This window comes from Peromyscus eremicus, chromosome 4, assembly GCF_949786415.1.
Source record: "Peromyscus eremicus chromosome 4, PerEre_H2_v1, whole genome shotgun sequence".
Taxonomy (NCBI): domain Eukaryota; kingdom Metazoa; phylum Chordata; class Mammalia; order Rodentia; family Cricetidae; genus Peromyscus; species Peromyscus eremicus.
This window is the reverse complement of record NC_081419.1, coordinates 126,917,478-126,942,197: the sequence shown is the minus strand read 5'-3', so window position 1 is coordinate 126,942,197 and position 24,720 is coordinate 126,917,478. Positions and strand designations below refer to the sequence as shown.

The 24,720-nt window shown below is 50.8% G+C and overlaps 1 protein-coding gene across 1 annotated transcript; it reads right to left on the bottom strand.

Moving 5' to 3' along the window:
- Positions 1-6,676: 6,676 nt before the first annotated feature.
- Positions 6,677-24,720, bottom strand: Bpifb2 (BPI fold containing family B member 2). Its single transcript, XM_059259690.1, has 15 exons — positions 24,612-24,720; positions 22,054-22,147; positions 20,456-20,560; positions 18,919-19,065; positions 17,556-17,616; positions 16,448-16,508; positions 12,337-12,428; positions 11,965-12,153; positions 11,688-11,741; positions 10,992-11,162; positions 10,403-10,470; positions 10,250-10,295; positions 9,587-9,650; positions 9,191-9,267; positions 6,677-6,972 (listed from the first exon to the last, which is right to left on the bottom strand). The coding sequence occupies exons 1-15, from the start codon at positions 24,718-24,720 to the stop codon at positions 6,931-6,933; spliced, it is 1,380 nt and encodes a 459-aa protein (XP_059115673.1). The 3' UTR covers positions 6,677-6,930.

Genomic DNA, 24,720 nt, shown 5'->3' with positions numbered 1-24,720 from the left:
AAAGGGAACTCCCGCCCATCTGCCTCAAGGCATTTGCCCTGCAGTGTGCACACGGCCACCAAGTACCTCACTTACTCCAGCCCACCCTCACTTACCTCTAGAGTCCAAAAGTCCAACTCAGCCCCTGGAAGTGCCCTGAGACATAGTCTTGCCAATGGGGAAACTGAGAGACACAAGAAGCCTCGTAGCCAGAAAATGGCAAGCTGAGTAATGACCTATCTTGGTCCCTCACTGTTCTCAAGAGAGCCATGCTCTATGCTGGCCCTCCAGGAATCCTGCCCTCCACTTACCAGCTCCTGAAGTTCTCCCAGCAGGGGCCAAGTGCGTAGTTCTGGTTTGAGCTATGATTGAAAGGAATCAAGAAGAGGCCACACAGCTGGCCTGTGTCTGCCTGGAGAGGGAGTACCAACTGGACTCACTACAGCACACTCAACCCACCACTCTCCCGACCCCCGGCCTCAGCCAGACCTCCCCTGGGCATATCTTCCCAGCCCAGGTATGAGCTTATATCCATTCATTCATTCTTTCATGTATTTGTTCATTAATCCATCCATCAGTTCATCTATTCACTCCTATGTTCATTTGTTCACTCGTCCGTTCATTCATACATTTATTTGTTTATCTAGCCATTCATCTATTCATTCACTCTCACATTCATTCCTCTATTCACTCATTCCTTCACTCATCCATTAGTTCATACATTCACTCGTATATTCACCACTCATCTGTTCATCCATTCATCCATCCATTTATTCTCCCCTCCACTCATCTGTTCCTTCCTTCCTTCCCTTGTCCATCAGTTCATACATTCACTCATATATTCACCATCCACTCATCTGTTCATCCATTCATCCATCCATTTATTCTCCCCTCCACTCATCTGTTCCTTCCTTCCCTTGTCCATCAGTTCATACATTCACATATTTAGTCACCCATCCTCTCATGCAGCTCCAGCTTATGACACACTGCCACAGGGTGGCCCCAACAGACAGTCCTGCCACTTCTGGATCTGAAAGTCAGGAGGGCAAGTCGATGAGAAGGGTTAGAATAACAAAGTGGTCAGAGAGCAGCTGAGGAGCCCGGGGCCCAGAGGATAAAAAGAGGCAGAGTCTGCAGAGCAGCCCTGTAGTCTCTAAGATATTGAAACCTATCCAACTGTTGTCCCCATTGTTTCTAAAAGTATGCGGGCCCAGGGGTTCCCCAGCCCCTGTGAATCACACGTGTGTGCCCAAGCAAGCGCTCATGGCTGACACTCCAGGGCAAAGCTCTCTGAAAGTTGCTGCAAGGCTCTGTGCAAGGACAAGGGAGCTCTGAAAAGTCCCCTCCAATCTCGCCCAGCCCACAGGTGGGCAGACAGCCCTGCCAGAAGACTTCCCAGGCCAGCCACACTTCACTGCTGGCTCACACAGTGGTTTCACCATTTTAGAACAAAAAGGCCATGCTGTGTTCCCAGGAGTCATCAAGATAACCGGATTCTGGTTTGGGTTGCACTTTTGCCTGAGCTCTGCCTCCCTTTTACAACCCCTGCCCTCCACCCATCTAGTCTGCCTGTCCCCAAGGGCTCCTTTCAGCCCTCACCTCCACCACCAGCAAGCTTCCTCTCCTGCTCTCAGCCTCAACGACCTCAAAACCAGTAGGAACTAACCACTGTGTTGCCCCTGCTGCCCACCCCAGCCCTTGAATGCCCAGCAGAGCTCTCAACTTCCATAGCTCAGGCTAGGCTCCCCTCCTTCCTCAGTCTGGGCCCCTGAGCCACAGAGGCCTGCTGACTCTGCTGGCCACTTGGTTACTCTAAGACCTATGTGTCTGAAGACAGCAGTGTTCAGGGGTTACCTGTGAATGAAAGGATGAGACAGGGGACAAAGACATAGAGATGAGCCCTACCCACCCCCCATATGCTGAACAATGGCAGGTAAGTTCCTTCTCCTCCTGCAGCCTCAGCTTTCTCATTTGTAAAATGTCAGTTCTGGATGAGACACTCAGGGAAGAGCCACAGATGGGGGACTGTCCTTACCTTGCCAAGCTTGGGGAAGTCCTGCAGCTGACTGCCCCCTGCCTCCAATCCTGTGATGAGGAAACCCTTATATTCTGGAGCCTGATTAGCTGCTTGGATAATTAAGGGCTTAATAAGGGACAGATAATTATCTAGAGTCACAGAGAACAGGAGACCCAGAGCTCACATGAGCATTTGTTCTGTTCCAACATAAATAGCACAGGAGATGAGGGTGGCTGGGGAGCCCAAGGGCTGCACTAAAACCAGTATTTAGGGGCAGATGTGACTGTCTCAGAGGACATCAGTGCCCCTGATATTACTCTCTCTAACTCATACCTTCCCCAAGGCCGAACACACACTACGCACTTTAATCAACACTTATTGAGCACCTGTTGTGTCCCAGACCTATGCAGCACACTGGGATGACCACGGTGAACAAGACAGATGGGGTTTCTATCCTGAAATGGGCACTGTGCAAGTCACCAGCACAAGTCCACATCATTCCTGAGGGAGATATGACAGGTAGAAGCCACTAAGTCAGGGGGATAGGACAGATGGAAGGACAGGATGCTGTGGGGACTGGGAGATCCCTGTAAAAGGGATGTTGCTGCTGATGCCCAGGAGAACCATGTCTCTAGTAGGCAGGTGCAAAGGAGATCCTGGATGGACCTGGGGGAACTGTCCCTGAGATTCCCTTCTTGGGGGGGGGGGGGGCTTGAGGAGGTAATGATCAAGTCAAGTATCTTGGAAGGAACCCTCCTGGAAGTCATATGGGGACACGGTAAGGAAGTCCTGTGCCCATGAAGGCAGAGATGACTCCAGGGTCACAGCCCTCCACATGCCCACCTTCAACTTTGGTCCCCAGGAGTTTCTGGGAAGGCCTAGCCTGGGAACACTTCAAGGGTCTCTATGCTTGGTGAACAATCCAAAGAGCTAATGGGGCCTGGGGTCTTCCCATTCCCCCCGCAGGGAACCCACAGTCTGGAAGTTGGCAGGAACCACTGTGCCCATGGGCGTTGAGTAGATGAGATCAACTGAGGTCACGGCAGGGTTGATACAAGGCAAGAGCCAGCTCCAGGCAGCCTGGCCAGGCTCCACCTTGATCTGCAAGGTGAGGCAAGCATCTCTCTGTCCCTACCACTGCACCACATGCACAGAGTCCAGATGTCTCAGTCTCCTGAGCCCACAAAACACTCACTGTCCCTTGGTCAGTCTAAGTACTTGGGAAGGTGGAGGGGGACAATGAAAGGATGTCAGTGTGGGGAGACACAAGAAGCCCCTTTATAGGGTTAAAGGATCTGAAGCCCGATCCCAGCCCCTGTCCTCCCAAGTCATGTCACTCTGGCAGCTCTCTCTATCTCCTTAATCTATGGTTTCCACCTATCTAAGGGCAGAACTCTGTGATCCAGACAGTGATAAATGACTGTCTCTTGGTCATCTCAGTTGGGCCAGAGTCAAAACCAAGCAGTGAGGTAAGCACTTGGACAATCTCCCCCTTTTTGCACATAGAGAAATTGGCTCAGAAAGGCCAAGTCATTTGCCCAAAATCACACAGCAAATGAGTGTCCTGGCTAGGGGTTGCCTCTGCATCCAAGAGACCATCCAAGACACACCCAGGGGGCTCCGGCCCACCTTTCTGGCATCCCTTCACTGTGTTCTCTGCCAGGACCCTTACAACTGTCTCATCACTGCTCCAAGTCCAGCCACCCTTCTCAGTCAGTGGGACTTCCTCCTCCAGAGAGCGTTCCTGTATCTTCCCCCTCCCTCCTCTCAGATTCCTGAGACTCAGCAACCTCTTTCCTTCCCCTCAAGCCCTCAAGGACCCAGCAAGGGTGATTCAAGCCCAGCAGCCCCCATCCGCCCCAGACGACTCCACACGTGGCTCCAGCACAGATGCGTGCAAGCAATTCACCCCTTGCAAAGTTATTATGCACCCACTGTATGCTGAATTCTGGGAAGAGTCAGAGTGGAGAATCAAGTGCGCAAGAAGCCCCGATGATCTAGCTCATCGACTCCAATAACCACAGGCTGCAGTTGAAGGGCATCAGAGTGACCTGGAAAGAGACTTGAGGACTAAAGGACAATACACTGCAGGACCCATCCTCTGTGACTAGGCGAGGCCCCATCACAGCTAGTGCCCAGGGATACCAGGTTCTGGTGAGCATAGCCACAGAGAGCAGAGTGGCAGCAAAGGCCTCAGAGGAGCTGTGCGGGGTACAGGTTGAAAGTTGAAAGGGGACCATGCAGGGAAACAAATGGCATGTTTGTCAAGGAGCCAGACCTGAGCTGCCCTCTGCTTCATGGTTTCATGCAGCAATTTGCCACCACTCTGCTCTGAGGAGCCCATCTGTGCTGAGCTGTGGTCTCCTCAGTCTCCACACCATGATGAGGCGTCCTCTCTTCCAGCTGGCCCCACACTACCACATTCACCACACCTCTCAGCAGCCAGTGCCCAGAGGCACCTGACTGAGATGCTGGCACTTAAAGACCAAGCCAGCTCCTTTGGGGAGGCCATGAGCATCTTTCCGGATAAGAGTTTGACTAGTTTTATCCTCTTCCCCTCCAAGGAACATGTTATAGAACCAGGTACATCATGAATACAAAGACTGGCAGGAAGGAAGGAATAATGGAACAGGCAGATTGATAAATTGATAAGAAGGAAGATGATGGATAGGGAAGGGAGGGAAGGAGGAGTATTTAGGTAGATGAATGGATGGATGGATGGATGGATGGATGGTTGGATGGTTGGATGGATGTGTAGATGGATGGATAGACAGAAGGGTGAATAGCTAAGTAGATGGGTGAATGAACAGGTACATTATGGATGGATGGATGGACAGATGGATGATTAATGGATGGACAAATGAATAGAAGTACATATGAACTGATAGGTGGATAGATGGATGGATAGTTGTATTAGTGGGTGGATTGGACTGGGCAAGGTGGCACACACCTGTAATGCCAGCTGTTGGAAAGGTAAGGCAAGAGGGAGTGCATAAATTTAGTGCCATTCTGGACTAAATATTATAATAAGGCCCTGTCTTTAAAACAACAAAAATACAGGTGGGGTGGATAGATGGAAGGATGAGGAAATGAAAGGAAGGGAAGAGGATGCTGGGCAGGTTGGATCCTGCATACTGAGTTCATGATCTTTCTCTATGTCATTAACTTCCTTACAGGCTCAGGCTGTGTTGTGGCTTGAATGTGAACTTTCTAAATGTTCCCCACTCTCAACACCCGTAGGCTCTTGTGTTTGAGCACTTGTCCCCAGCTGGTGCTGTTTGGGAGGGTGTGCAACCTTCGGGTCACGGTGCCAGGGCCGCTAGGAGAACGCCTTGAAGGTTATGCCTGCCGTCAGTTCCGATGCTCTCTGTTCCCTATCAGCCACCATGTGAAGAAATGACAGCTCCAAGCTTCTGTCACAACAGGAGCTGCTCTTGTCACCACGCCTTCCCTGCCGTGATGGGCAAAGTCCCCTGAAACCTGAAGCAGAGTCAAACTCCCTTCCATAAGTTGCCTCTGTCACGTCTTCCCTCGCAGTGAGGAGAGAAGCCACCAACACAGTCATAACTCTCCAAACCCCAACCACCCAGCTTCGGGCAGAGCCTACACATAAATGTAGAATTGATAAATTCATTAAACTGAGCAAACACCACCCCCAAACTAAAAGGCACACTGTCCTGAGTGAAATCCCAAGGGAGGATGTTTTTAGCCTGTCCTTCTTACTCTTTCATCCAGACTCCCTCTCATCACCAAGATGGAGCTGAGTCTGCTCACTCCCTGCCACCCTTGAGTCCACAGATGACCTTGCAAGAGGTGGGTGGGTGGAGTAGCACCATCCTGTCCCAAGGCTTTGCTGGCTGATGTTGAAAATCCAGGTACCTTCTACTCCCCCTGAGGAAACACACAGAACATGAGCTCTGTGTTCAGCCAGGAAGGAATTGTGGCTTAGAGATTAGCCTATCAGGGAGAAAGATCACAAGGCTTTCACTTGCAGGTACTGAGTCCCCTGCTCTGTCCAGCCCATGCTGCAGTGCGTCACTGCTGGATCTCAGAAGCTCTCCAGCGAACAAGAATTAGATAGGTGTCTGAGAGCAGAGCCCAGAAACGGATCTTGCTTCCTAGAACAAAAAGCTTGCTCATGGCGGGAAAGCCAAAAATGGAAAGGGTGCCTGAAAAAGTCGTGAACTTTTCACCTGAAATTTTGGAAACAGGGACAAGAATGGGCACAGGGGATGCTGGTAAATGGAGGGGAGACCTGGGCATATTCTTCAGATGCTGGGAAGATCACAGTCCTAGATCTTTCCGACTCTGGGACTCAGTGTGTATCCCCTTCCTCACTAGACATTAGTATCTGCATCCATCAGAAGGAACTCAGAGCCTGCCTGCCTCCTTCCCTCCCTCCCTGTCTGTCTCACAGGGGTCATCTGAGCCTCTAATAACAAGACAGGGAATGCCACCACCAGTCATAGTGCCTGAACATGTACCCACCCATAACCTCCAGCCCATCCTTGTCACTCTCCAGGGTCCTCTTTCAGAATAGGAGCTTCCTGAGCAAGGAGTAAGAGTCATGATCCGCAGAGATGGACTCCCATCCTCCTCTCTGGGGCGGCTTAGGTGGCTCTGAAGATAGCCCGGGGCTGCACACACAAAGCTGGCCTCAGGCACACAGCGTCAGTTGGGAGTTGCAGCTCAAGAGAAGACATTTAATGCTGAAGGAAGCAGGTCTGCACAGCTTGCAGCCAGGAACCTCCTCCCCTGAGAAGGGTACAAGAGGGAGGGAGGAAGCAAGAGAGAGACCCAGGTGTCCAGCAAAGATTAAGTAGCCCAGACAGGCAGTCTGGCTTGCTCATGATGACTCTACACGGCTCTGCCTCAGTGTCCCCAGGCTTGGGGAAAGAAAGCTCTTGAATAGCTGGCTCTCCTCCTGATCTTGCTCAGTACTGGTAGGCGAGTCCACTGGATATCACAACATAGCCCTGGAAGACCAAGAAAAGCATAGGCTAATTCAGAGGCCTATGGGGGACTCCTGACAGCCCCTTCAACCTGTTTCTGGGTAGTGTTCTTATCAGGAGAGGCCATCACCTCACCAGCCCTCAGTCTCCTACTACTCTGTCACTTAAGTAGCAGCATTTGCCAGGCAATGGTGGTGCACATCTTTGATCCCAGCCCTTGAGAGGCAGAGGCAGGTGGATCTCTGTGAGTTGAGTACAAGGATAGCCCAGTCTACAAAGAGAGTTCCAGGACAGCCATGGCTGTTACACAGAGAATGCTTGTCTGAAAAAAAATAAAACAAAAAAAAAGTAGCAGCACTCACCTCACAAGGCTACAGAGGGAGAGCCCTCAAGGGGTGGGGCAGCATGAGATTGACACACACGCTCTATGCTCCGGGCATAGAGCTCATGCCATGGCTGGTCCGTGACCAAGAGTACAGAACCACTGGGTTCTTTCTCCAAGCCCCAGCTTCCCTAGCCCAGCCAGGTACTCCTGTACCTCACATGCTCTCCACACTACACTACTGAAATCTTCACTTCTGCGGCTGCTCACCATTCCTTCATCATTCATCTATCCATCCAGCCATGGGTTCCTTCATTTATCAAGCCTCCACTGAACCTCTGCCACATGCCAAACCCTATGGAAGATGCTGAGGATTCAACAGAGGACAAGTGAGACCCAGTCCCTGGCCATAGGTAGCTCAGGGTCAAGGGTTAGTGATCTAGTCTAGGGATCATTAGCCTCATGTGGCTAACACAACTAATTTTTTTTATTTTTTTTAATTAGGAGAGGGGAGAAGAGGCCTCAGACTAGCCTCAAACTCTCTATGTAGCCAAGGATGATCTTCTGATCCTCTTGCCTCCATCTCCCAAGTTCTAGGACTGCAGGCATGTACCACTAGAGCCTGCTAAGTTTTTAAAAAAAAATAAAATTCAGGTCTTCACTGGCAGAGTTCCATTTCAACAGTCCCATGTGCCAAGTGACAACTTTGGACAATGCTGATTCAAGTCATTTCAGAGAACTCCATCATGCTGGGCTCTGTCATGGAGTATGTCACCAACAGTCCTGACTCCTCTTTTTTATCCTTTTTTTTTTTTTTTGCATGCCTATGTCTTTGTGTGGTGTGCATACATTGCATACGTTCACATTCACGTGTATGGAGGCAGGAAGTTGACATCGGATGTCTTCCTCAATTGTTCTCTGCTTTATTTACCAAGGTGGGATTCTTGCCAAACCTAGAGCTCACATCTGACTAGTCTTGCTAGCCAGCTCACCCTAGATATCCTCTGTCTCTGCCTCCTAGGTGCTGGGATTGCAGCTGGGTTACCGCACCTGACCAGTGTGAATCCTGGGGCTCTAAACCAAAGTCCTCACACCTGCCCAGCAAGCGCTTATCTACCGAGCCATCTCCTCAGCCCCTAGACTACCCATCTTCATGAGAGTGGATCATCAGAACCTTGAGGCCACCATTTTTAAAGAACCAGGGGGAGCATCCTCCCTGAACAAACACTGATAAGCCCCACTTTGGAAGTTTGTCCCATTTCCTGTCCTGTGCTCAGCCTTGTTGAGGGAATTTGCTCTGAGTTCCCAGGTGAGACAGGAAGAGATTATAGGGAGTCACCCTGGCTGTGTCAGGATGAATTTCCTCCTGGGGCCTACTATTCAAGACCCAGGGACAAAAATCACAGCAAGCTGAAGAAGTTGCTAAATTCACCCACCCAGCTGCAGAGTTGCCTGCCAGGGTGCAAGGAACCTCTCTCTACCATTCACCTTAGACACCAAGGGGCCACACCCATCTCAGGACACAGGATCCTGAAACAGTTGAAGACTTGAAGTCTCTGGTTCGAGGTGTGATGAGAAAGGGACAGCCCCTCCCACCATGGTCTCTCGGGTCCTGACTCCTCCATCTAATTGCAGTTAAGGTTTGTTGTGTGGTCTTGGAAGATGCAGGGTGAGCTCCCAGAGGGGTGACATTTCCTCCCCTCTAAAGAGACTTTAATCCCAGCACTCGGGAAGCAGAGGCAGGTGGATCTCTGTGAGTTTGAGACCTGCTTGGGCTACAGAGTGAGTTCCAGGAAAGGCACAAAACTACACAGAAAAACCCTGTCTCAAAAAAAAAAAATAAGAGAGAGAGAGAGAGAGAGAGAGAGAGAGAGAGAGAGAGAGAGAGAGACTCCTCCCTGGCCACTCAACAGCTCTCACCTCACAGACGGAGACCTCAGGGTGGACATAGTGGAGATTGAGCACGCTGGGGAGGGCAATCCCCATGCCCAGGAGAGCTGCAGTGAGACAGAAGTATCTAAGTTAGTCAAAAGGAAGAGCCCCACCTGCACCAGCCCTGTGCTCCCAGCTTGTGAACACTGTGAGATCTGGAGTGGGAGGTGGGGTCACCCTCGCAGCACAGAGGGGAAACTGAGACAAGATCAAGAGACCATGTATTAGCTACACAAATACGTCCCAAGAGGCAGAGGCAGCAGGCCCCCCAAAACCACCCCCTTAATCTTTGAGCCTGAGAGGGCTTGGGGAATGGAACAGGCACAGAGGATATGGGCTCAAGAGGGCACCAGAGAGGCCATAACAGTGGAGAGCAGGACTCACCATTGAGGTGATCCAGCAGGGGTTTCTGTAATGCAGTGCTTATGAGTGTATACACATGATCCATCTGCAGCCACGGCCATGAGACCAACAGCCAGAAAAGACCAAGAGAACGCAGTTAAACATACAGATGGACAGACATCAGAGGCACAGGAAGAGGAGGGTAGATCTCCCACATCAGCTGAACCTTAATCGAGTCCCCAACTGGATCAGCCTTGGAGGTCAGGCAGCCCAGGGACAGCTCTGGCCCTCACACCAGAGTTACCAACAGCAGGGCTGGCCAACAGACTGCCTGATGGCCCATGGTAGTTAGGCGGGCAGACTGGCAGCTGGGTGGAGAGCTTAGGCAGACTAACTTACATCCCGTGGATGCATGGGGATAAAGGAACATGTGTGTGGTGGCAAGCACCTGACCATGTGACATGATGAAGGACTAGCCAGTGCTAGCCGTCCCACTGTCCAATGAGCTCAGACTGAGGGCTGAGCTGATGAATCGATCACTTGTCCACAGGCAGAGAGACAGGCAAAGAAGTGGGGACAGATGGAGGGTAGGTAGGTCCCTGTCCCCAGGCATCCCAGGGAAGCTATGGTGGCACTGAGGTATGCGTCCTTCTCACACTTCCCCGTCCCTTCCCAAGGCTTAAGGCAGCCCAGTGTCCCACTCACATCAATGGAGCCCACATTGGAGTTGACCACAGAAAGCTGGACCCCCCTGAAAGAAAAACAAGGGGTGGGCTCAGGGTGGGCCAGCTTCCTCTGAAGGTCTCATCACTGTGTGTGAGAGCACTCTGAGGCTGCTGGGTCAGAAGGCACACTTACCCCAGCAAAGATGTGGTCCCCCGAAGCTTTGCCTTGGACACGGAGAGCTGAAGGTTCAGGTTCACCCGCTGGGTACGTGAGGAGAGAGAGTCAGAAGGTGCGTTGTGGAGCCTTCTGCCCCTCCCCCACCAGGGCAGACCACACATGTTTATGGAGCTGGCTAAGTGTCAGGTTGTGACTTTACAAGCAACTTTACACTATAAAGAGCAGGTGGGGTCCCTTCCCTTCTTCCCTGTGGGGACCCTTCAGAAGTAACCAGACAGGAGCTTTCCAGAAAGTGGAGGCTGCCACAGAGGCAGAGAGTGATGGGGACCTTCTTATACAGGGTAGCCCAAGAAGACTGCTCTGAACAAAGCTTCAACACTTAAGCTAAGAATTGAAAATGAAGAAGAACAGCCACGCCAAAAGCCAAGGAAGAGGGCTCTGGGCAGAGGGTTCCACATGTGCCAAGGTCCTGAGGCAGGATGTCCTGGCATGCTCACGAGACAGATGTAAATGAACAAACAAAGCAAATGAAGAGAGCACGAACGCATAAGGTCTCGAGGAGCACAACCCCAACCCAACCGGTCCGGGCTGGCCCGTCACTCACCACATCCAGGGAGAAGAGGAATAGCAAGGCTGAGTCGGGGGACGCAGCCAGGACCTCTACAAAGGGTCGCAGCTGCAGAGTGGAGTTGTCAGTGTGGAGTGTGGCCACGGGCGTGGCACCCAGCTGCACCTTCAGTACCACGGGCACGGGTTCAGGGTACTGGCGGGCCACCTGGGGCATCAGATGGGGAGACAGAGAGGGCTGTACAGGCTCCTGGTTGTCAGTCTCCCTTGATGGATATTGATAAGCCGTCACTCTCTAATTCATGACTGAGCTCAGAGGGAGGTCCAGCCCAGGCCTCTGGACCAGACTTGAGCTCCTCAGAGGGGATTCTGCAGCTGGTGTTTCGCTTTGATCTCAAGTCAAGATTTTGCTGCACACCCTGGCTGGCGTTGAGCTAGTGATCTTTCTGCCTCCCAAGTGCTGGGATTACAGGCGTGTGACACTGACTCTGAGCTAGATCTTACAGGCAGCCAGGGAACAAGAAAGAGAGTGAGATGGCTCAGCAGACTCCCTGCAGGCAGAGGCAGAGAGAAGCAAGTCCAGCTGCCTGGGATGGGTGGTCCTTAAGCTCAGGAGAAAAGGTCAAAGGGCAGGTGCTGACACCTCCCACCCCCGCCTTGAAGTAGTGGAGCCCATAAAAGCCCCACCCAATCCCTGAGCCTCTGGCCTACAACGAGGAGAAATGTCACCCACCTCAGGGATGAGCTGGCCCAGCGTGGAGGTGTTCAGAGGGTTGTTCTTTGAATTCTGAAATCAGTCCCCATCATGACAGGGTTTAAGGCAGTTTCACAGTCAAGGCCACAACTTGGCCTCATGGATAGAGTTCCTTACCCATGGGTTCCTTCCAAGGGCCATCCTGTTGCCCCAACTCTAGCTGCCCACTGCCCATGACTCCACATCCACAAGATGTCCCCAAAATAGGCCGTGGGGCACCCTGCCACAGGACCTGGTTGACAGATCCAGCCCTCACCAGTTGCCCTGTGATGTCCAGGTTGAGGGAACCAGCCTTTTGCAGCATCAGGAGGGCACAGTCGAACAGGTGCTGGGAGAGCCCCAAGGTTGCCATGGCACTTTCATCACCCGAAGGCCATGGCAACACAAAGGGGTGAGCACCATGCAGAGGCAGGAGGATGGGCTTGCCAAGCAGGAAAAGGATAGCCTGGATAAAGGAACGGCAGGCCTGTAACAGACCCAGGGCTCCCAGGCACCAGCCTAGCAGTGAAGACTTAGGCCGCGCTCCCACCTGGAGTACCAGCCACTTTCTTCCCTTCACCTTCTACCCTCTTAGGATCCTTCCAGGACACCAAGGACACCAGCACCAGACTGACCTGGAGGTACTTACTCTGACATCCATAGACATGTAGTTACTGGTGACAGTGGGCATGCTGGTCACAGAGTATCGGATCTGGGACTCAGGGCCCACCGGACTGAGTCCTTCATGAAAACAGAAAAGCATTGAGCATCAGTCCCTCACTGGACCAGCAAACAGCTACCAATGACCTTTCTCAGCCACAACTAGGCTACAAAGCCATAAGGCCAGCTAGGCCTCCTTTGAAGGCATGCACCCAAATCTGCTACATGCACCCAGCCTGTTGACTGATGAAGACACAATTCTAACAGGTATGTTTGCTAACATTCCCAATCAGTGAAAGACTATTGAATCCAAATTACGGAAGGAGAGGCTCAATCCAGGCACAAGCACCGTCTAACGGAGGCAAGAAGGATGCACAGACAAAAAGAGGTTTGCCACTGATCAGCCAGAAAGGGACTTCTGCTCTCTCTTTTCTCATCACCGAAGAGTTCACCAAAGTTATTTCACTGCACGCACAGTGTGGTCAGTTCCTTCTCGCCCGAGACTGCATACACAAGTCAATCCTCTCCCAAAAGCTTTGGCCTCTCCTCCTGAACACACGTCTCCTTCAGGAACTCCAACACCTGAGCAAGGACATCTAGATCTAACTTCATACAAAGCCTCAATGAAGCTCTCAGGGAAGCACAGCCAAGAGGCCTGGGCTGTGAGTCTACTCACAGGTCAGAATATTCTGCCTTTGAAGATTTCAAAGGTAATCAGCACATCCTCAGAGATAGCTACAAGTATGGCAGGCCAGAGTTCAGGGTTAGGAGAGCCTAACTCAGCCACAGTTCTACCCTCAAAGTCCTGGATGACCCAGGGTTTTTTTCATTGTTCTATTTATTTTTTATGTGTATGGGTGTTTTGCCTGGTTACATGTCTGTGTGCCACATGCGTGCCTTGTGCCTGTGGAGGCCAGAAGAGGGCATCATGTCGAATTCCCTGGAACTGGAGTTACAGACAGTTGTGAGCTGCCATGTGGGTGCTGGGAATTGAACGCACGTCCTCTAGAAGAGCAGCCAGTGCTCTTAGCTGCTGAGTCATCTCTCCAGCCCCAGTGGCCCAGGTCTTCAGTGACGTAGTTGTGTGTGGACTTACATGTATATTTTGAATACCTATTCATATATATGAATATACTCATTCATTATAAAATATCAATTATGGGTTTTATCTTATGTGCTTTGTATAGTTTGTTATATTTAAGCATGTAAATATATTTAATAGTATGTATGAAAACAGATTACATATTAAAATATATAAAGATATATTGATAAGCATATATCTCCCTTCAGCTTTGTTTTCCAATTGTCTCAGCTGGATTTAATTTCATTTTCGCTAATATTTTGAAGATTTTTTTATTGTGAAAGCAGCATAGTATGGCTCCCTTCCCTGTCTGTCAGTGGGTCTCACAGTTTGGAGGCAGGAGGAAGGGGCAACAGGAAGGGATTTGGAGACTGGTGGACTGTCCTGTCTCCTGAGTTACCTGTCTCTGTATTTGTCAATGCTGTGGACACTACAAAGGTCAAATTGCTGCATGTTTAAAAATGAACAAAACATTAAGGTCATGGTGGATATTTAGAAAATATAGCCGGGCAGTGGTGGCACATGCCTTTAATCCCAGCACTCCAGAGGCAGGGACAGGCAGAGGATCTCTGTGATTCCAAGGCCAGCCTGGTCTACAGAGTGAGTTCCATAACAGCCAGCACTACACAGAGAAACCCTGTCTCAAAAAAGAAGGAAGGAAGGAAGGAAGGAAGGAAGGAAGGAAGGAAGGAAGGAAGGAAGGAAGGAAGGGAAATAAAAGAGAGGTGGAAAATATGGCCCAGGATCCCAGGTGAACTTTTTTTCAATATTTTCTTACACCACAGTAAAAGACACTTTTGTTACACAGCCTTCTGGAGACATGTGACTAGCTGACACGCCCCTTTGATTTGTGCTTTTTAATGGTCTCTAAATATCTGAGGTGATGGAATGTTAATGTACTTGACTGAACTATTCCACATTATACCCACAAATTAGGGCATCACTTTATATACTGTAAATACATACAGTCCTACATCATCAATTTACAATACAAATATTTTTTCAATAAAATAAAGAAATCACAGCTTCCCTCACTTCACACTCGGGGTGTGCGTGACTCACATAATCATCCTCCAGGGCTGGCCACTTGGAGTCCCTTACTAGATTTTTTTTTTTTTTATTCCCCAAAGACAAAGGCAAGAGTTGATCTTTGGGATAAACACAAACACAGGGCACCTGAAGGTAAGCCTGCTGAGGAAGGAGGAACACACACTTGCTTATTAAGCCCGCCAGGCCCTTAACCCATACTGCTTCATAACATCAACACATTCAAGACCTGGGAATTCTCATCCCTGTTTTCTGGATAGAACGGTGTGGGTGAGTGACTTCCCTAAGGTCTATAATTCCAATGTGTGCCCTTTCATTCCAGTCCAGTTACCTCAGCTTCTTGCCACCTCCTATTTAAGGTAAGATGGAGGTTGAGTGGAAAAGGGAACCAGGAAGTCAAGGAGACAAGAGAACTCCGAACTGGCCAGAGCAGTGGATGAATTGTGAGGAGGGGAAAAGCAGCATGGGCCTGTTCCTACAGAGGACGTGGCTCTAATCCTCTACTTTCCCATCATAACCTGCGGTTGATGACAGCAGAGCCTAGCTACTAAAGAACCCACTGTGAGAAAAGTCAGGCCCTGCCCTATGTCCCTGGGATAACCCAGGGGGGTTATCAGGTCCTCTGATCCCCTTACCCCCACCCTTCACACTGTCCCAGCTTGTATCAACTGAGCATCACTGGGGCAGCTCCAGCCTGACAAGACCAATCGCAGTACCAGGGAAAGGATGCCAGAGTCAAGGCAGCACTGGTGGGTACCAAGTAAGTGCAGCTTCAAAATTGCCAATGGGGAAAGTGATAAAGCCCTTGGTAAGCCTCAGACCAAATGGTTTGATGAAGGGAGAGGTTGTGTGGGATTTGAAGCAAATAAGATGTCCCCAAGTTATCACGTAATGCCTTCTGCAATTAGACCTTAAGTACTGATGCCTATGCCTAAGAAGACGGGACAGGCCTGCTCTCCAGCCTTCATGTCCTACCACAACTAGTCTAGGAAGCCACATGGATACCTTCCAGTGTCCTCAAACAGTAGTGCAGGTCAGTGTGAGGACAATGAAGAATACCAGGATTCTTCATATCATGACAGCTGAGGTTTGTGGGTGAGCACTCAGCTCCTTGCATACCAAGGCATTTCCACCCAGTCTCAAAAAGTGCCCCAGTGAGACATGGCCACAGTTGTTCACACAGTTCAGCTCATCAGCCACTACAGCAACAGTAGCAACAACTTCTTCTTCTCCTTCTCCTCCTCCTCCTCTTTCCTTCTTCCTTCTTTTTCTTCTCCTCCTCCTCTTACTCCTCCCCTGCTCCTTCTTCCTTTCTGCCATTGTCAAGACTTAGAAACCAGAACAAATGATCATGCAGTCCCCAGGGCATGGGCACGTATGTGTCATTTTCCTTTTTGAGAGGGCTGCAGAACCAGCGTACAAGTATCCAGGTAAAGGGCATACATCATACCCACAGCCACCTCATGATAGCCAGGGTGAGCCTTAGGGCCCAGCACCTCCAATGACATACGCACCCCTCACCACAGTGGCTAGCCTCCCTGTGATGATGCAGGAGGGTTCCCCGACTCTGAGGATCTCTCTCCTAAAACACTGAGACTCTGCAGCGAGAATGGCTCTAGATCCTGAGAGTCAATGGGGCTCAGTTTCTCCAACAGCAACACTCATTGTTTAAACATGTGGTTTTATTTTGATTTGGGGCAATTTGACTTAAAATTGGTAGATTCTAGAATCAAAGAGTTGGTTCTGGAATCTGTAGGCTGCCAGGTTCTGTGAATAGTTCTGTGTTTTGGGGAGTCCTAGGTCAGTGGCCTTCCCAGGGTCCTCCTTTTTCTCAAATTAATTGAAAAGAGAACACTATTTATAATCAGAAGGCAGCAATGAAGACCACACCACCAGGTCCAAGCGGGGCATCTTTGAAGGTTCTTAAGACCCATGGGCCCAGCCCTCCCATCCCCTGGGGTCCAGGTCTTACCGATTAAAGTGCCCAAATGGACATTGAGGTCCTGAACCAGGCCAGATACTTGCAAACACAACTGTAACGACAGAGAGAAAGCTGTGTGAGAGCTGTTTAGAGCTGTGGGTAGGGAACAGCCGGGCTGCAGGTCCTCCCCCCCAGAAGTCCCCCAGGTGCACAGCAAGCTGGAATCCTCTCCTCTCCTCCTTGAAATGGCTGGCTTCCACCCCTTCTCGGGTGCTGAGGGGGCAAGAAGAGCTGACAAAGGCTGAAGGGCGAGCAGGACACGGGCACACGGCAAGGAGCAGCTGCAAGGCCAGGGTGCTCACAGCCTGGGAACATTGCCATCCCCTCTAGGGTGCAAATGACATACACTAGGTAGACACACACACTTCTGCTGCTGCCCCTTATGGATGGGCTGAGTCAGGCCAGGGAAAAAGAGCCTACTCCCTGGCAGTGAGACCCGGGGCCCATGGGTATCATCTCTCAGCAAGTTAGCTGCATGCAATGATCAGACCTTCGATTTCAACCATCACGGCAGACTGGCTCTGCAGGCCCCAGTTGTGAATTCCTCTCCTCCATTAGTACCCTCATCCAAGGCTAGCCCGTCCATTGCACAGCCCAGGGGGAGGGGCATCAGGTTTGTCTACTTTGTTTGTTTTTAATTTGTCTCCCCAAAATATTTCCCCTATCCCCACCTTCCAACATGGAATCAGGACTGCCTGGGAGATTTGCCACCATCTCCCCAGCTCCCTAAACTCCACCCATTACCCCACTCTTCCTCAGCACTGCATGTAAGCCTCTTTCTTGTTCTCATGAAGAAATTGGAAGTACCCCATGAAGGGCCCTCTATTAAAAAAAATCATTGGCTGAAGTAAAGTTTAAATGGGGTGTGTGTGTGTGTGTGTGTGTGTGTGTGTGTGTGTGTGTGTTTCACCACCACATACATGGACACACACATGCACAAAACACACATGTACAGTACACTTTCATGCATTGAAGCCCATGCACACACATGCACACACATATGCACATCAAGATACAATGCCCCCTCCCCCAGGGCTTGAAGCCCCACTGCTTATGCCTCAGGCCTTCCAAGCTAAGTCATCTGCCAGAAGCCCCTTACCTTACTGCTCAGGTCCACTCTGATGTGTTCCTGCACCAGGTCCAGCAACTCCTGGGAGGTACTGGGGAAGTGGCACAGAAAGTGTCCCTGAGCTCCCTGGGCGTGGCTCTTGGCAGAGCCACACAGACAGCTGGGACAGAAGTCTCTGTCCTCAGCCAGCTGCCCAGAGATCCCATCTGAGACCTTGTCATGCTCCAGATGGTGTTAGAACAGTGGTCCCCAGTCCCACAGAGGAAGAGCTTGAGTCTCAGAGAAAGGATCCTTCCTCTCAAGGTTTGGAAGTAACCAAGATGGTGGTAGCGGGGGCCAGGCTCGGGAGAGACAGATGACAGACACCGGATCTTGCAAAAGCCCCATGTGGCCATGTTCTCAGCCAGCTGGCTCCAGGGCTACTCGTGTGAGTAGGCTTGGAGAGTGGAGCTGGAATCCCTGGTCCGTTTGTCACTTTGGCTTCAGTGCCCTGTGATGCTCTACTGAGCATCTGCCCAGCTCTGCACTTCAGTTTCCCCTCTGAACTAGGGTGGAAGCTGGTGTTCCTCAATAGTGGCCTGGAGGAACTTGTGGCTCTTTGGTTTGATTTCAGCCACAGCCCGCTTCACTCTGGGAGGAAAAGCTTGATCTGTGTTTATAGCACCTGGCTCCCTTGTGCAGCCAGGAGGGACCCAGCATGGCTGGATTTCTATGCTCACTGCTCTCTGGGGGAAAGGTCAAGCTTTGTGGGACTGGTGCACTTCTTTTAGGGCTCCCCAGTGCTCAGCTACCTCAGAGTGAACAAAGCTAAGGAAAGAGCAGGTATAGTGAGGGGGCTCACAAGCAATGGGATGGTGAGGTCTGCCATGAATCACCTGTACTCTGGGCCTCCATTTGCTTCCTGTGGCATGGGGACCCTTACACAGCCCTGCTCAGACACTGGAGCTCATAGAGATGACTCCTGTGAAGAGCCAAGAGTGGTGTCCTCAGTTGCAAGTGTCAGCTGCTGTTAGCCTCACATGATGACTTGAACAGCCACCTGCTGCAGAGCTTGGCTGGTCCTACTCGACCTCCCATCCCTGGACTGTCAACCTCTACAGGGAGGGGTGGCCTGTAAGGGCCCCAGCAGCCAGCAGCCCAGTTGACCTCATCATTACTGGTTAGTGTATCCTGGTAGCTGATAGAGGTAAGTGGCCAAGACCCAGGCTGTGTGGCATCAGGCAAGTCCCTGGTCCTCTCTGAGCCTCACTGGGCTAAGTCATAGAACAGGTGTGATGGTGAGTCTCCTTGATCCTTTGTGGCCATTGGATGAAGACTTGAGTGAGAAACTCGAGTAATGGCCCCATAGCCTTGGTGTCAGGGACCCTGAGGCCCAGTGCTCCCAGGAACCCACCTGTTACTGCTGTCCAGCATGCTGGCTGGTCTGAAGTTCGAAGAGCAGGTAGAGATGCTGAGCACAAGGGTCCCAATGGAATCCCGGGCCACGTGCACATCAGCCAGCAAGGCCACAGGCAACACTAACTCCATGGGCTCCGGGACTCTGCAGGAGGTCAGACCTTAGCCCACCCTGGTGTATGAAGACTGCACAGATCTCTGGGCCTGGGCCATCCCTCTAGAGCCACCAAACTCCACAGTACAGCAGATGAGTATGACTCAGGCTCCCGTGACAGGGCTCTGGGCCAGACACTGGCTAGAGTGAGCCTCAGCTCTCCCTTCTGTGAAATGGACATGAGACTGGTGGTGCCTACTTCTTAGCATTGTGCTGAGCTCTCCAAGACCTAACCTGTGAGAATACTAGCTCTATGCCCAGCCACAGAGAGCACCCTTAAAACAACATCTCAGCACTAGGGTCAGGGGTACCCATGACAGTACCACTAATACCATCACAACACAAAAGCACTCATGCCGTCATAGCGCCAAAGAGCACCCACACCATCACAGAGCCATGGAGCACTCATCATGATAGAACTGAAGAGCACCCTAACATCACACACTAAGGAGCACTCACCATCACAGCACTAAGGAGTACTCATCATCACAACACTAAGGAGCACCCATAACATCACACATGAAGGAGCACTCATCGTCACACACTAAGGAGCACTCATCATCACAGCACTAAGGAGTACTCATCATCACAACACTAAGGAGCACCTATAACATCACACATGAAGGAGCACCCATCGTCACACACTAAGGAGCACTCATCATCACAGCACTAAGGAGTACTCATCATCACAACACTAAGGAGTACTCATCGTCACAACACCAAGGAGCACTCATAACATCACACATGAAGGAGCACTCATCGTCACACACTAAGGAGCACTCATCATCACACACTAAGGAGCACTTATCGTCATACACTGAGGAGTACTCATCATCACAACACCAAGGAGCACCCATAACATCACACACAAAGGAGCACTCATCATCATACACTGAGGAGCACTCATCACAGCACTAAGGAGTACTCATCATCACAACACCAAGGAGCACCCATAACATCACAGTGCTAGGGCAAAGCAATAAAGATAAAGGATTCCTTGAAATATCAATGTACAACTTAAGCATTAAATGCAGTTACACAGAAGCTGCCTGGCACAGAGAAATAATGATGCTAACACAACTTATTAAGCACCTACTCTGTGCTTTGCACTGTGGAAGAGGCCAGACGCCATAATTAAAGCACCAAATCCATTCAGTTCAACCCTTACCGACCCCTGCAAGGTTCATCTCCCTTCAGATAAAGAAACTGAGAGCTGGAGAAGCGGCACAGCCATTGGGGCGGGACTAAGGGCTCCAGGGTACTCTCCTGTCTCTCTCCCTCAGAGGGTGGGAAGGAGCATGAGATGTTATTAGCCCCTCCCTTCACTCTTCCCTGGTAGAGACCCTGAAGCTCCTGCCCTCCGACAAGGAGACTCACTCACCGAAAGACTTTGACCGTGAAATTGACTGCCGCTGATAAGCGTACCCCCAAACCAGCAATGAATTTCAAGTGGAGGCGGGGCAGGTGGACACCCAGAATCTGGACCCTGTAGGGTTGGAATCCAAGGGACAAGGGAACTCCCATTAAACACGAGTCAGCTCCAGGGAGGCTTCCCTGAGCCAACCCCACATGTTGATGTTATAAAGAAGGACTTTCTGGCAAGTGGACCATAGGTGGGTGAGAGGTGGTAAGCACTCCAGCACAGCAGGCATGCAAGACACCCAGCTGATACAAAGGCAAGCAGAGGGGCCTGGCCTCAGCCAGGGCTTAGCAAGTTGATCGTGTGGGTTTCTCGCAGCCAAGAAATACAAAAGTGGGGAAAGAGACACTGAAATCTCCAGAGTATTCTGTCATCACCTTTGGCCCCCAGCAACAGGAAACACCCAGTAAGTGACTCCATGACTTCCTTTTTGCCTAAGTGAAAGTCATTTTCTCCCTGCCCAGTAGTTGGGAGAGTTAGGGTTGGGACGATTCAGACATCAGAAAATACCCACTTTCAAATGCCTCATTTGAAATAGACATGGACCCATGACTATTCCCACTATACGAGCCAACCTTAAGCCTATTGCATTCAGCCACAGCCACCCCAGATATGCTCCTGCTGCTGAAAGCAAGGGTCCTCTGGTCCAAGTGGTTTGGTACCTACCCAGTACATTGTTAAGGTCATGGCCACCAACATTTAAACAGCACTCCAGACCTACCTCAGGGGTCTCAAACTGGTGGCCCCAAGCTGCCTGTTTGTTGACCTGTGCACTGTTCTGGTGTCTACGTTTTTGTATTAGTTTCCACCATTCACAATTATAGATAAGTTAGGCTCAGTATTTCAAGGGCTTGATCAGTGTATTTCAGGAAGCTGAGGCAGGAAGATTGCGAGTTTAAGGCTAGCCTCAGCTACATAGCAAGGCCCTGTCTCAAACAAAACAGGAACAAAAAAAAAAGAAAATTATAGCTGATAGATAGGTAAGTAGGTAGTATGTAAGTAGGTAGATAGATTTCTTGAGCACCCAAAACTCTGGCAATAGCCAGTTGGTATCCCCATAGGGATAGGTACAATAGCTACTGTGTTTGAATTTGGGATGTCTTCATCCCTTTAGGGCTTTATGCATTAAGAAGGTGAGCATATAGTTAAGATTATCCTTGTGTTTAAATCTGGTGTCAAGCATATGGAGGAAGATGACAGATAGTCTTACCAAATCTGTGGGCCCCAAGGCCACAGTCTGAGCCCCTGAGAGCAGTCTTACCAGGTGACCCCATCTGCCAAGTCTTCTTATAATCTTGCCTGCTGGTGGAAGCCTCTAACCTGAGAAGGCTTACTCACCTATGGACCCATATGCTCATCTGATAGTCCAGAGCACTATGTCTAGTAGATGGGAGCACTTCATTACGTGGAGTATCTACCAGGCAGCTGGAGCACTCTTGAAAGACTCACTCAGGATCCCCCTCCTGATGAGCCAAAGCACTCACTCCCTTGGCCAGAAGAATATTCCAGCTAGCAGCAGGAGGATTGGAGCACTCTCTCTAGAAGATGGGAGCACTCACCTCATAGACTGAAGTACCTCACCACTCCGATCCAGGAAGTCAGAGACAGTGACCTGCAGGGCCCGCTGGAGAGGGGCTCTCCCGATGTCCGACACTGTGGATCCAGGGCAGGGTGAGGTCAAGTGCCTGGATCCACCAAGCATGGAGAACACATCACCTATCACCTGTCCTGCCCTTCAGGTAGAGGCACTCAGACACCAGATGGAGCAAGCTTGGAGTGGCACATGGGGAGAATGGCTGCTCCATGCAAGCCCACGAGGTGTTCCCTATTCATCATGTCCTCCGTTTCCCACCGCTTCTTCATCCCATTCCTCCAAGACAAAAATCCTTAGCCCTCTTGCGAGTCTCCATCTGAGCCTCAGTTGTACCCAGAGCTTTCCCAAGTCACCAAGCTGAAGGAGCCACCCACCAATCCTGGTTTCTGAGGAGACATCCCCTGGGAAGAGAGAGGAGGAGCAGCTTCATCCTGACCACATGTGCCCCGGGTGCTGGACACAAATCCTAGCTCTGCTGTTCACTGCCAGTGTGGCTGCTCCATGCCATGCTTTCTCTACATGTGCACTGATTACAATGCTCACCTCTCAGGGCCATTGTAAACAGTCAGTGCACAGGCATGCTCCTCATGCTGGTGCTGTGGACCTTTACACTAACAGTAGCTGTCCCCACAGAGTGCTCCAGGTGTGCCAGGTGCTGTTTGGAGCACTTTCGTCTGTTCTTATGCCTGGTTTACAGGGAGGTGAAGACACCTGGATAAAGGAGTGTGGCTCTGAACCTGCTGACTTTCTCCTCCCCTGTACCATTAGGCCCCAGCTAAGTAGACAGTGGAACCCAAAAGAGAGACAATGGTTCTAGAAGAAAGCATGAAATTAAGCCAAAAGGCTAGAACTTGGTTCAGACTCACTAGCATAGTGAAAAGTCTTTGATCCTATCTGAGCCTCGGTTTCTCCAAGCAAGGAGAAGAAAGGCCATGGTGTCAGTGCTCCTGATGCCCACCCAAGTCTGGCCATCTGTTGCTGAGCTGAGACTCCATCCACAGTGCTCCCTGACACAGGGCCTGCACTCTGGGCCTTGCAGGGTCGAGTGGGTAGGACTCCAGAAGAAGCTACTCATCCAGGCTTGGAAGCACTGTGGGCTGCACAGGCCTTCTGCCAGGTTTCCACCCACAGAGAACAAACACAGGCAGATGAGCCAGGGAGGCCTGGGGACAAAGGAGCCCTGCACAGAACAAGCAGAGGGCAGGGCAGACACCCCAGGAGGCCATCCTCAGGTCCCTGTCCCAGGCATCCATTCCTGCTGTGTGTGAATCATACTCCTGCACGGATCACTGACCACTTTCCTTGTCTGTCCATCTGCCCGGATGCAAGGTCCTAGAGAGATGTGTGTGCCCTGGGAGAAGCCGCTGACTCTCAGCTTCATGTTCTAGTCATTAAGGTCCTTTTCTGATCTGGTTGGAGTCCCTCACATGCTAATTGAGTAGGATTTGACCTTTGGGGAAACAACTCTAGACCCCATTTCGGTGGAACCCCAAAGTTTCCTGAGAGGCAGCTGAGGGGAAGGAAAGATTTCGTGCTGGAATCTTGGACCTTTGTGACTTTGTTCTTCCCTGCGGGCCTCAGTTTTCTCATTGTGCCTTTGCCATGGGAGAGGGCAGAACTTGAAAGCACCTAGCAGTAAAGCCACAAGGGATAGACCTGCGCCCCCTCCCCCAACTCTCTCCCCCAACCCTCACCACTACCTCCTGAGCAGCACAGAGCAGCTGGTTCTCTGTAGCTGACCCCTGCAGAGATACAACTTCAGGATCCTCCCTGTCTCTCTGCACTTGACACCCCTCTCCCGGGTCCATATGTGAGCACAGACACCACACATGTACATGCGTGCACTTGGGATGCAAGGCACACCTGCGCACACACATTCACATACATGCCACAGGCACATACCCTCCCCAGTGCTCAAATCACATCACCCTGACACTCCAAACTCACAGTTATAAAGTCAGCCACTCACGTTAACTAGCCTAGGTCCAGGGGTAGCACATGCCTATACTCCCAGGAATTAGGGAGGCTGGGGCAGGAGAACTGAGGGTTTGAAGATAGCCTGGGCTACTTAAGGAGACTCTGTCTCAAAAAAAAAAAATGGTTTAATGTTTAAAAGTAAGTCCTCTTTTGTTTTAGGGGTTTTTTGTTTGTTTGGGGGGGGGTGTTTTGTTTTTAAGCATATGCCTACATAAGGCATAAGGGCACAGCTGTGTGTGTGCACGTGTGTGTTCACACTACTTGCTCACCACAGACTCCCTAATTAGCTACTGAGCAGCAGGACACAGTGACACATTCAAACCCAGGTCCTCTACTGGTACACACCTATAATCCTAGTATCACAAGTTCTAGGCCAGCTAGGATGCCATTCTAGGCTGGGATGCAGCTCAATGATAGAGCTGTTGCCCAATATGCATCGAGCTCTGGGTCCTAACCCAAACACTACAGAAATAAAAAGTACACAGGTCCTCTGCAATGCCTGTGACCTCACCTATGCACAAGGTGGCAAGTTGACGGTTCTCTTACCGTAGTCCAGTGCTGCTTTGTTGAGTCGGACCACAGTGACCGGCAAGGAGGCACCAACTCCGGCTAGCAGCAGCACCAGCAGCAGGCCCAGACTGCATGCCCCAGCCAT

Excerpts from the sequence above, each read along its gene's own strand:
- Bpifb2 (XM_059259690.1), bottom strand. The coding sequence starts at position 24,720 with ATGGCTGGGGCATGCAGTCTGGGCCTGCTGCTGGTGCTGCTGCTAGCC. Across the intron at positions 10,296-10,402 it reads GGGACCACATCTTTGCTGGG|GGGGGTCCAGCTTTCTGTGG; the intron begins GTAAGTGTGCCT and ends TTTTTCTTTCAG. Across the intron at positions 9,651-10,249 it reads CCAATGTGGGCTCCATTGAT|ATGGATCATGTGTATACACT; the intron begins GTGAGTGGGACA and ends CCGTGGCTGCAG.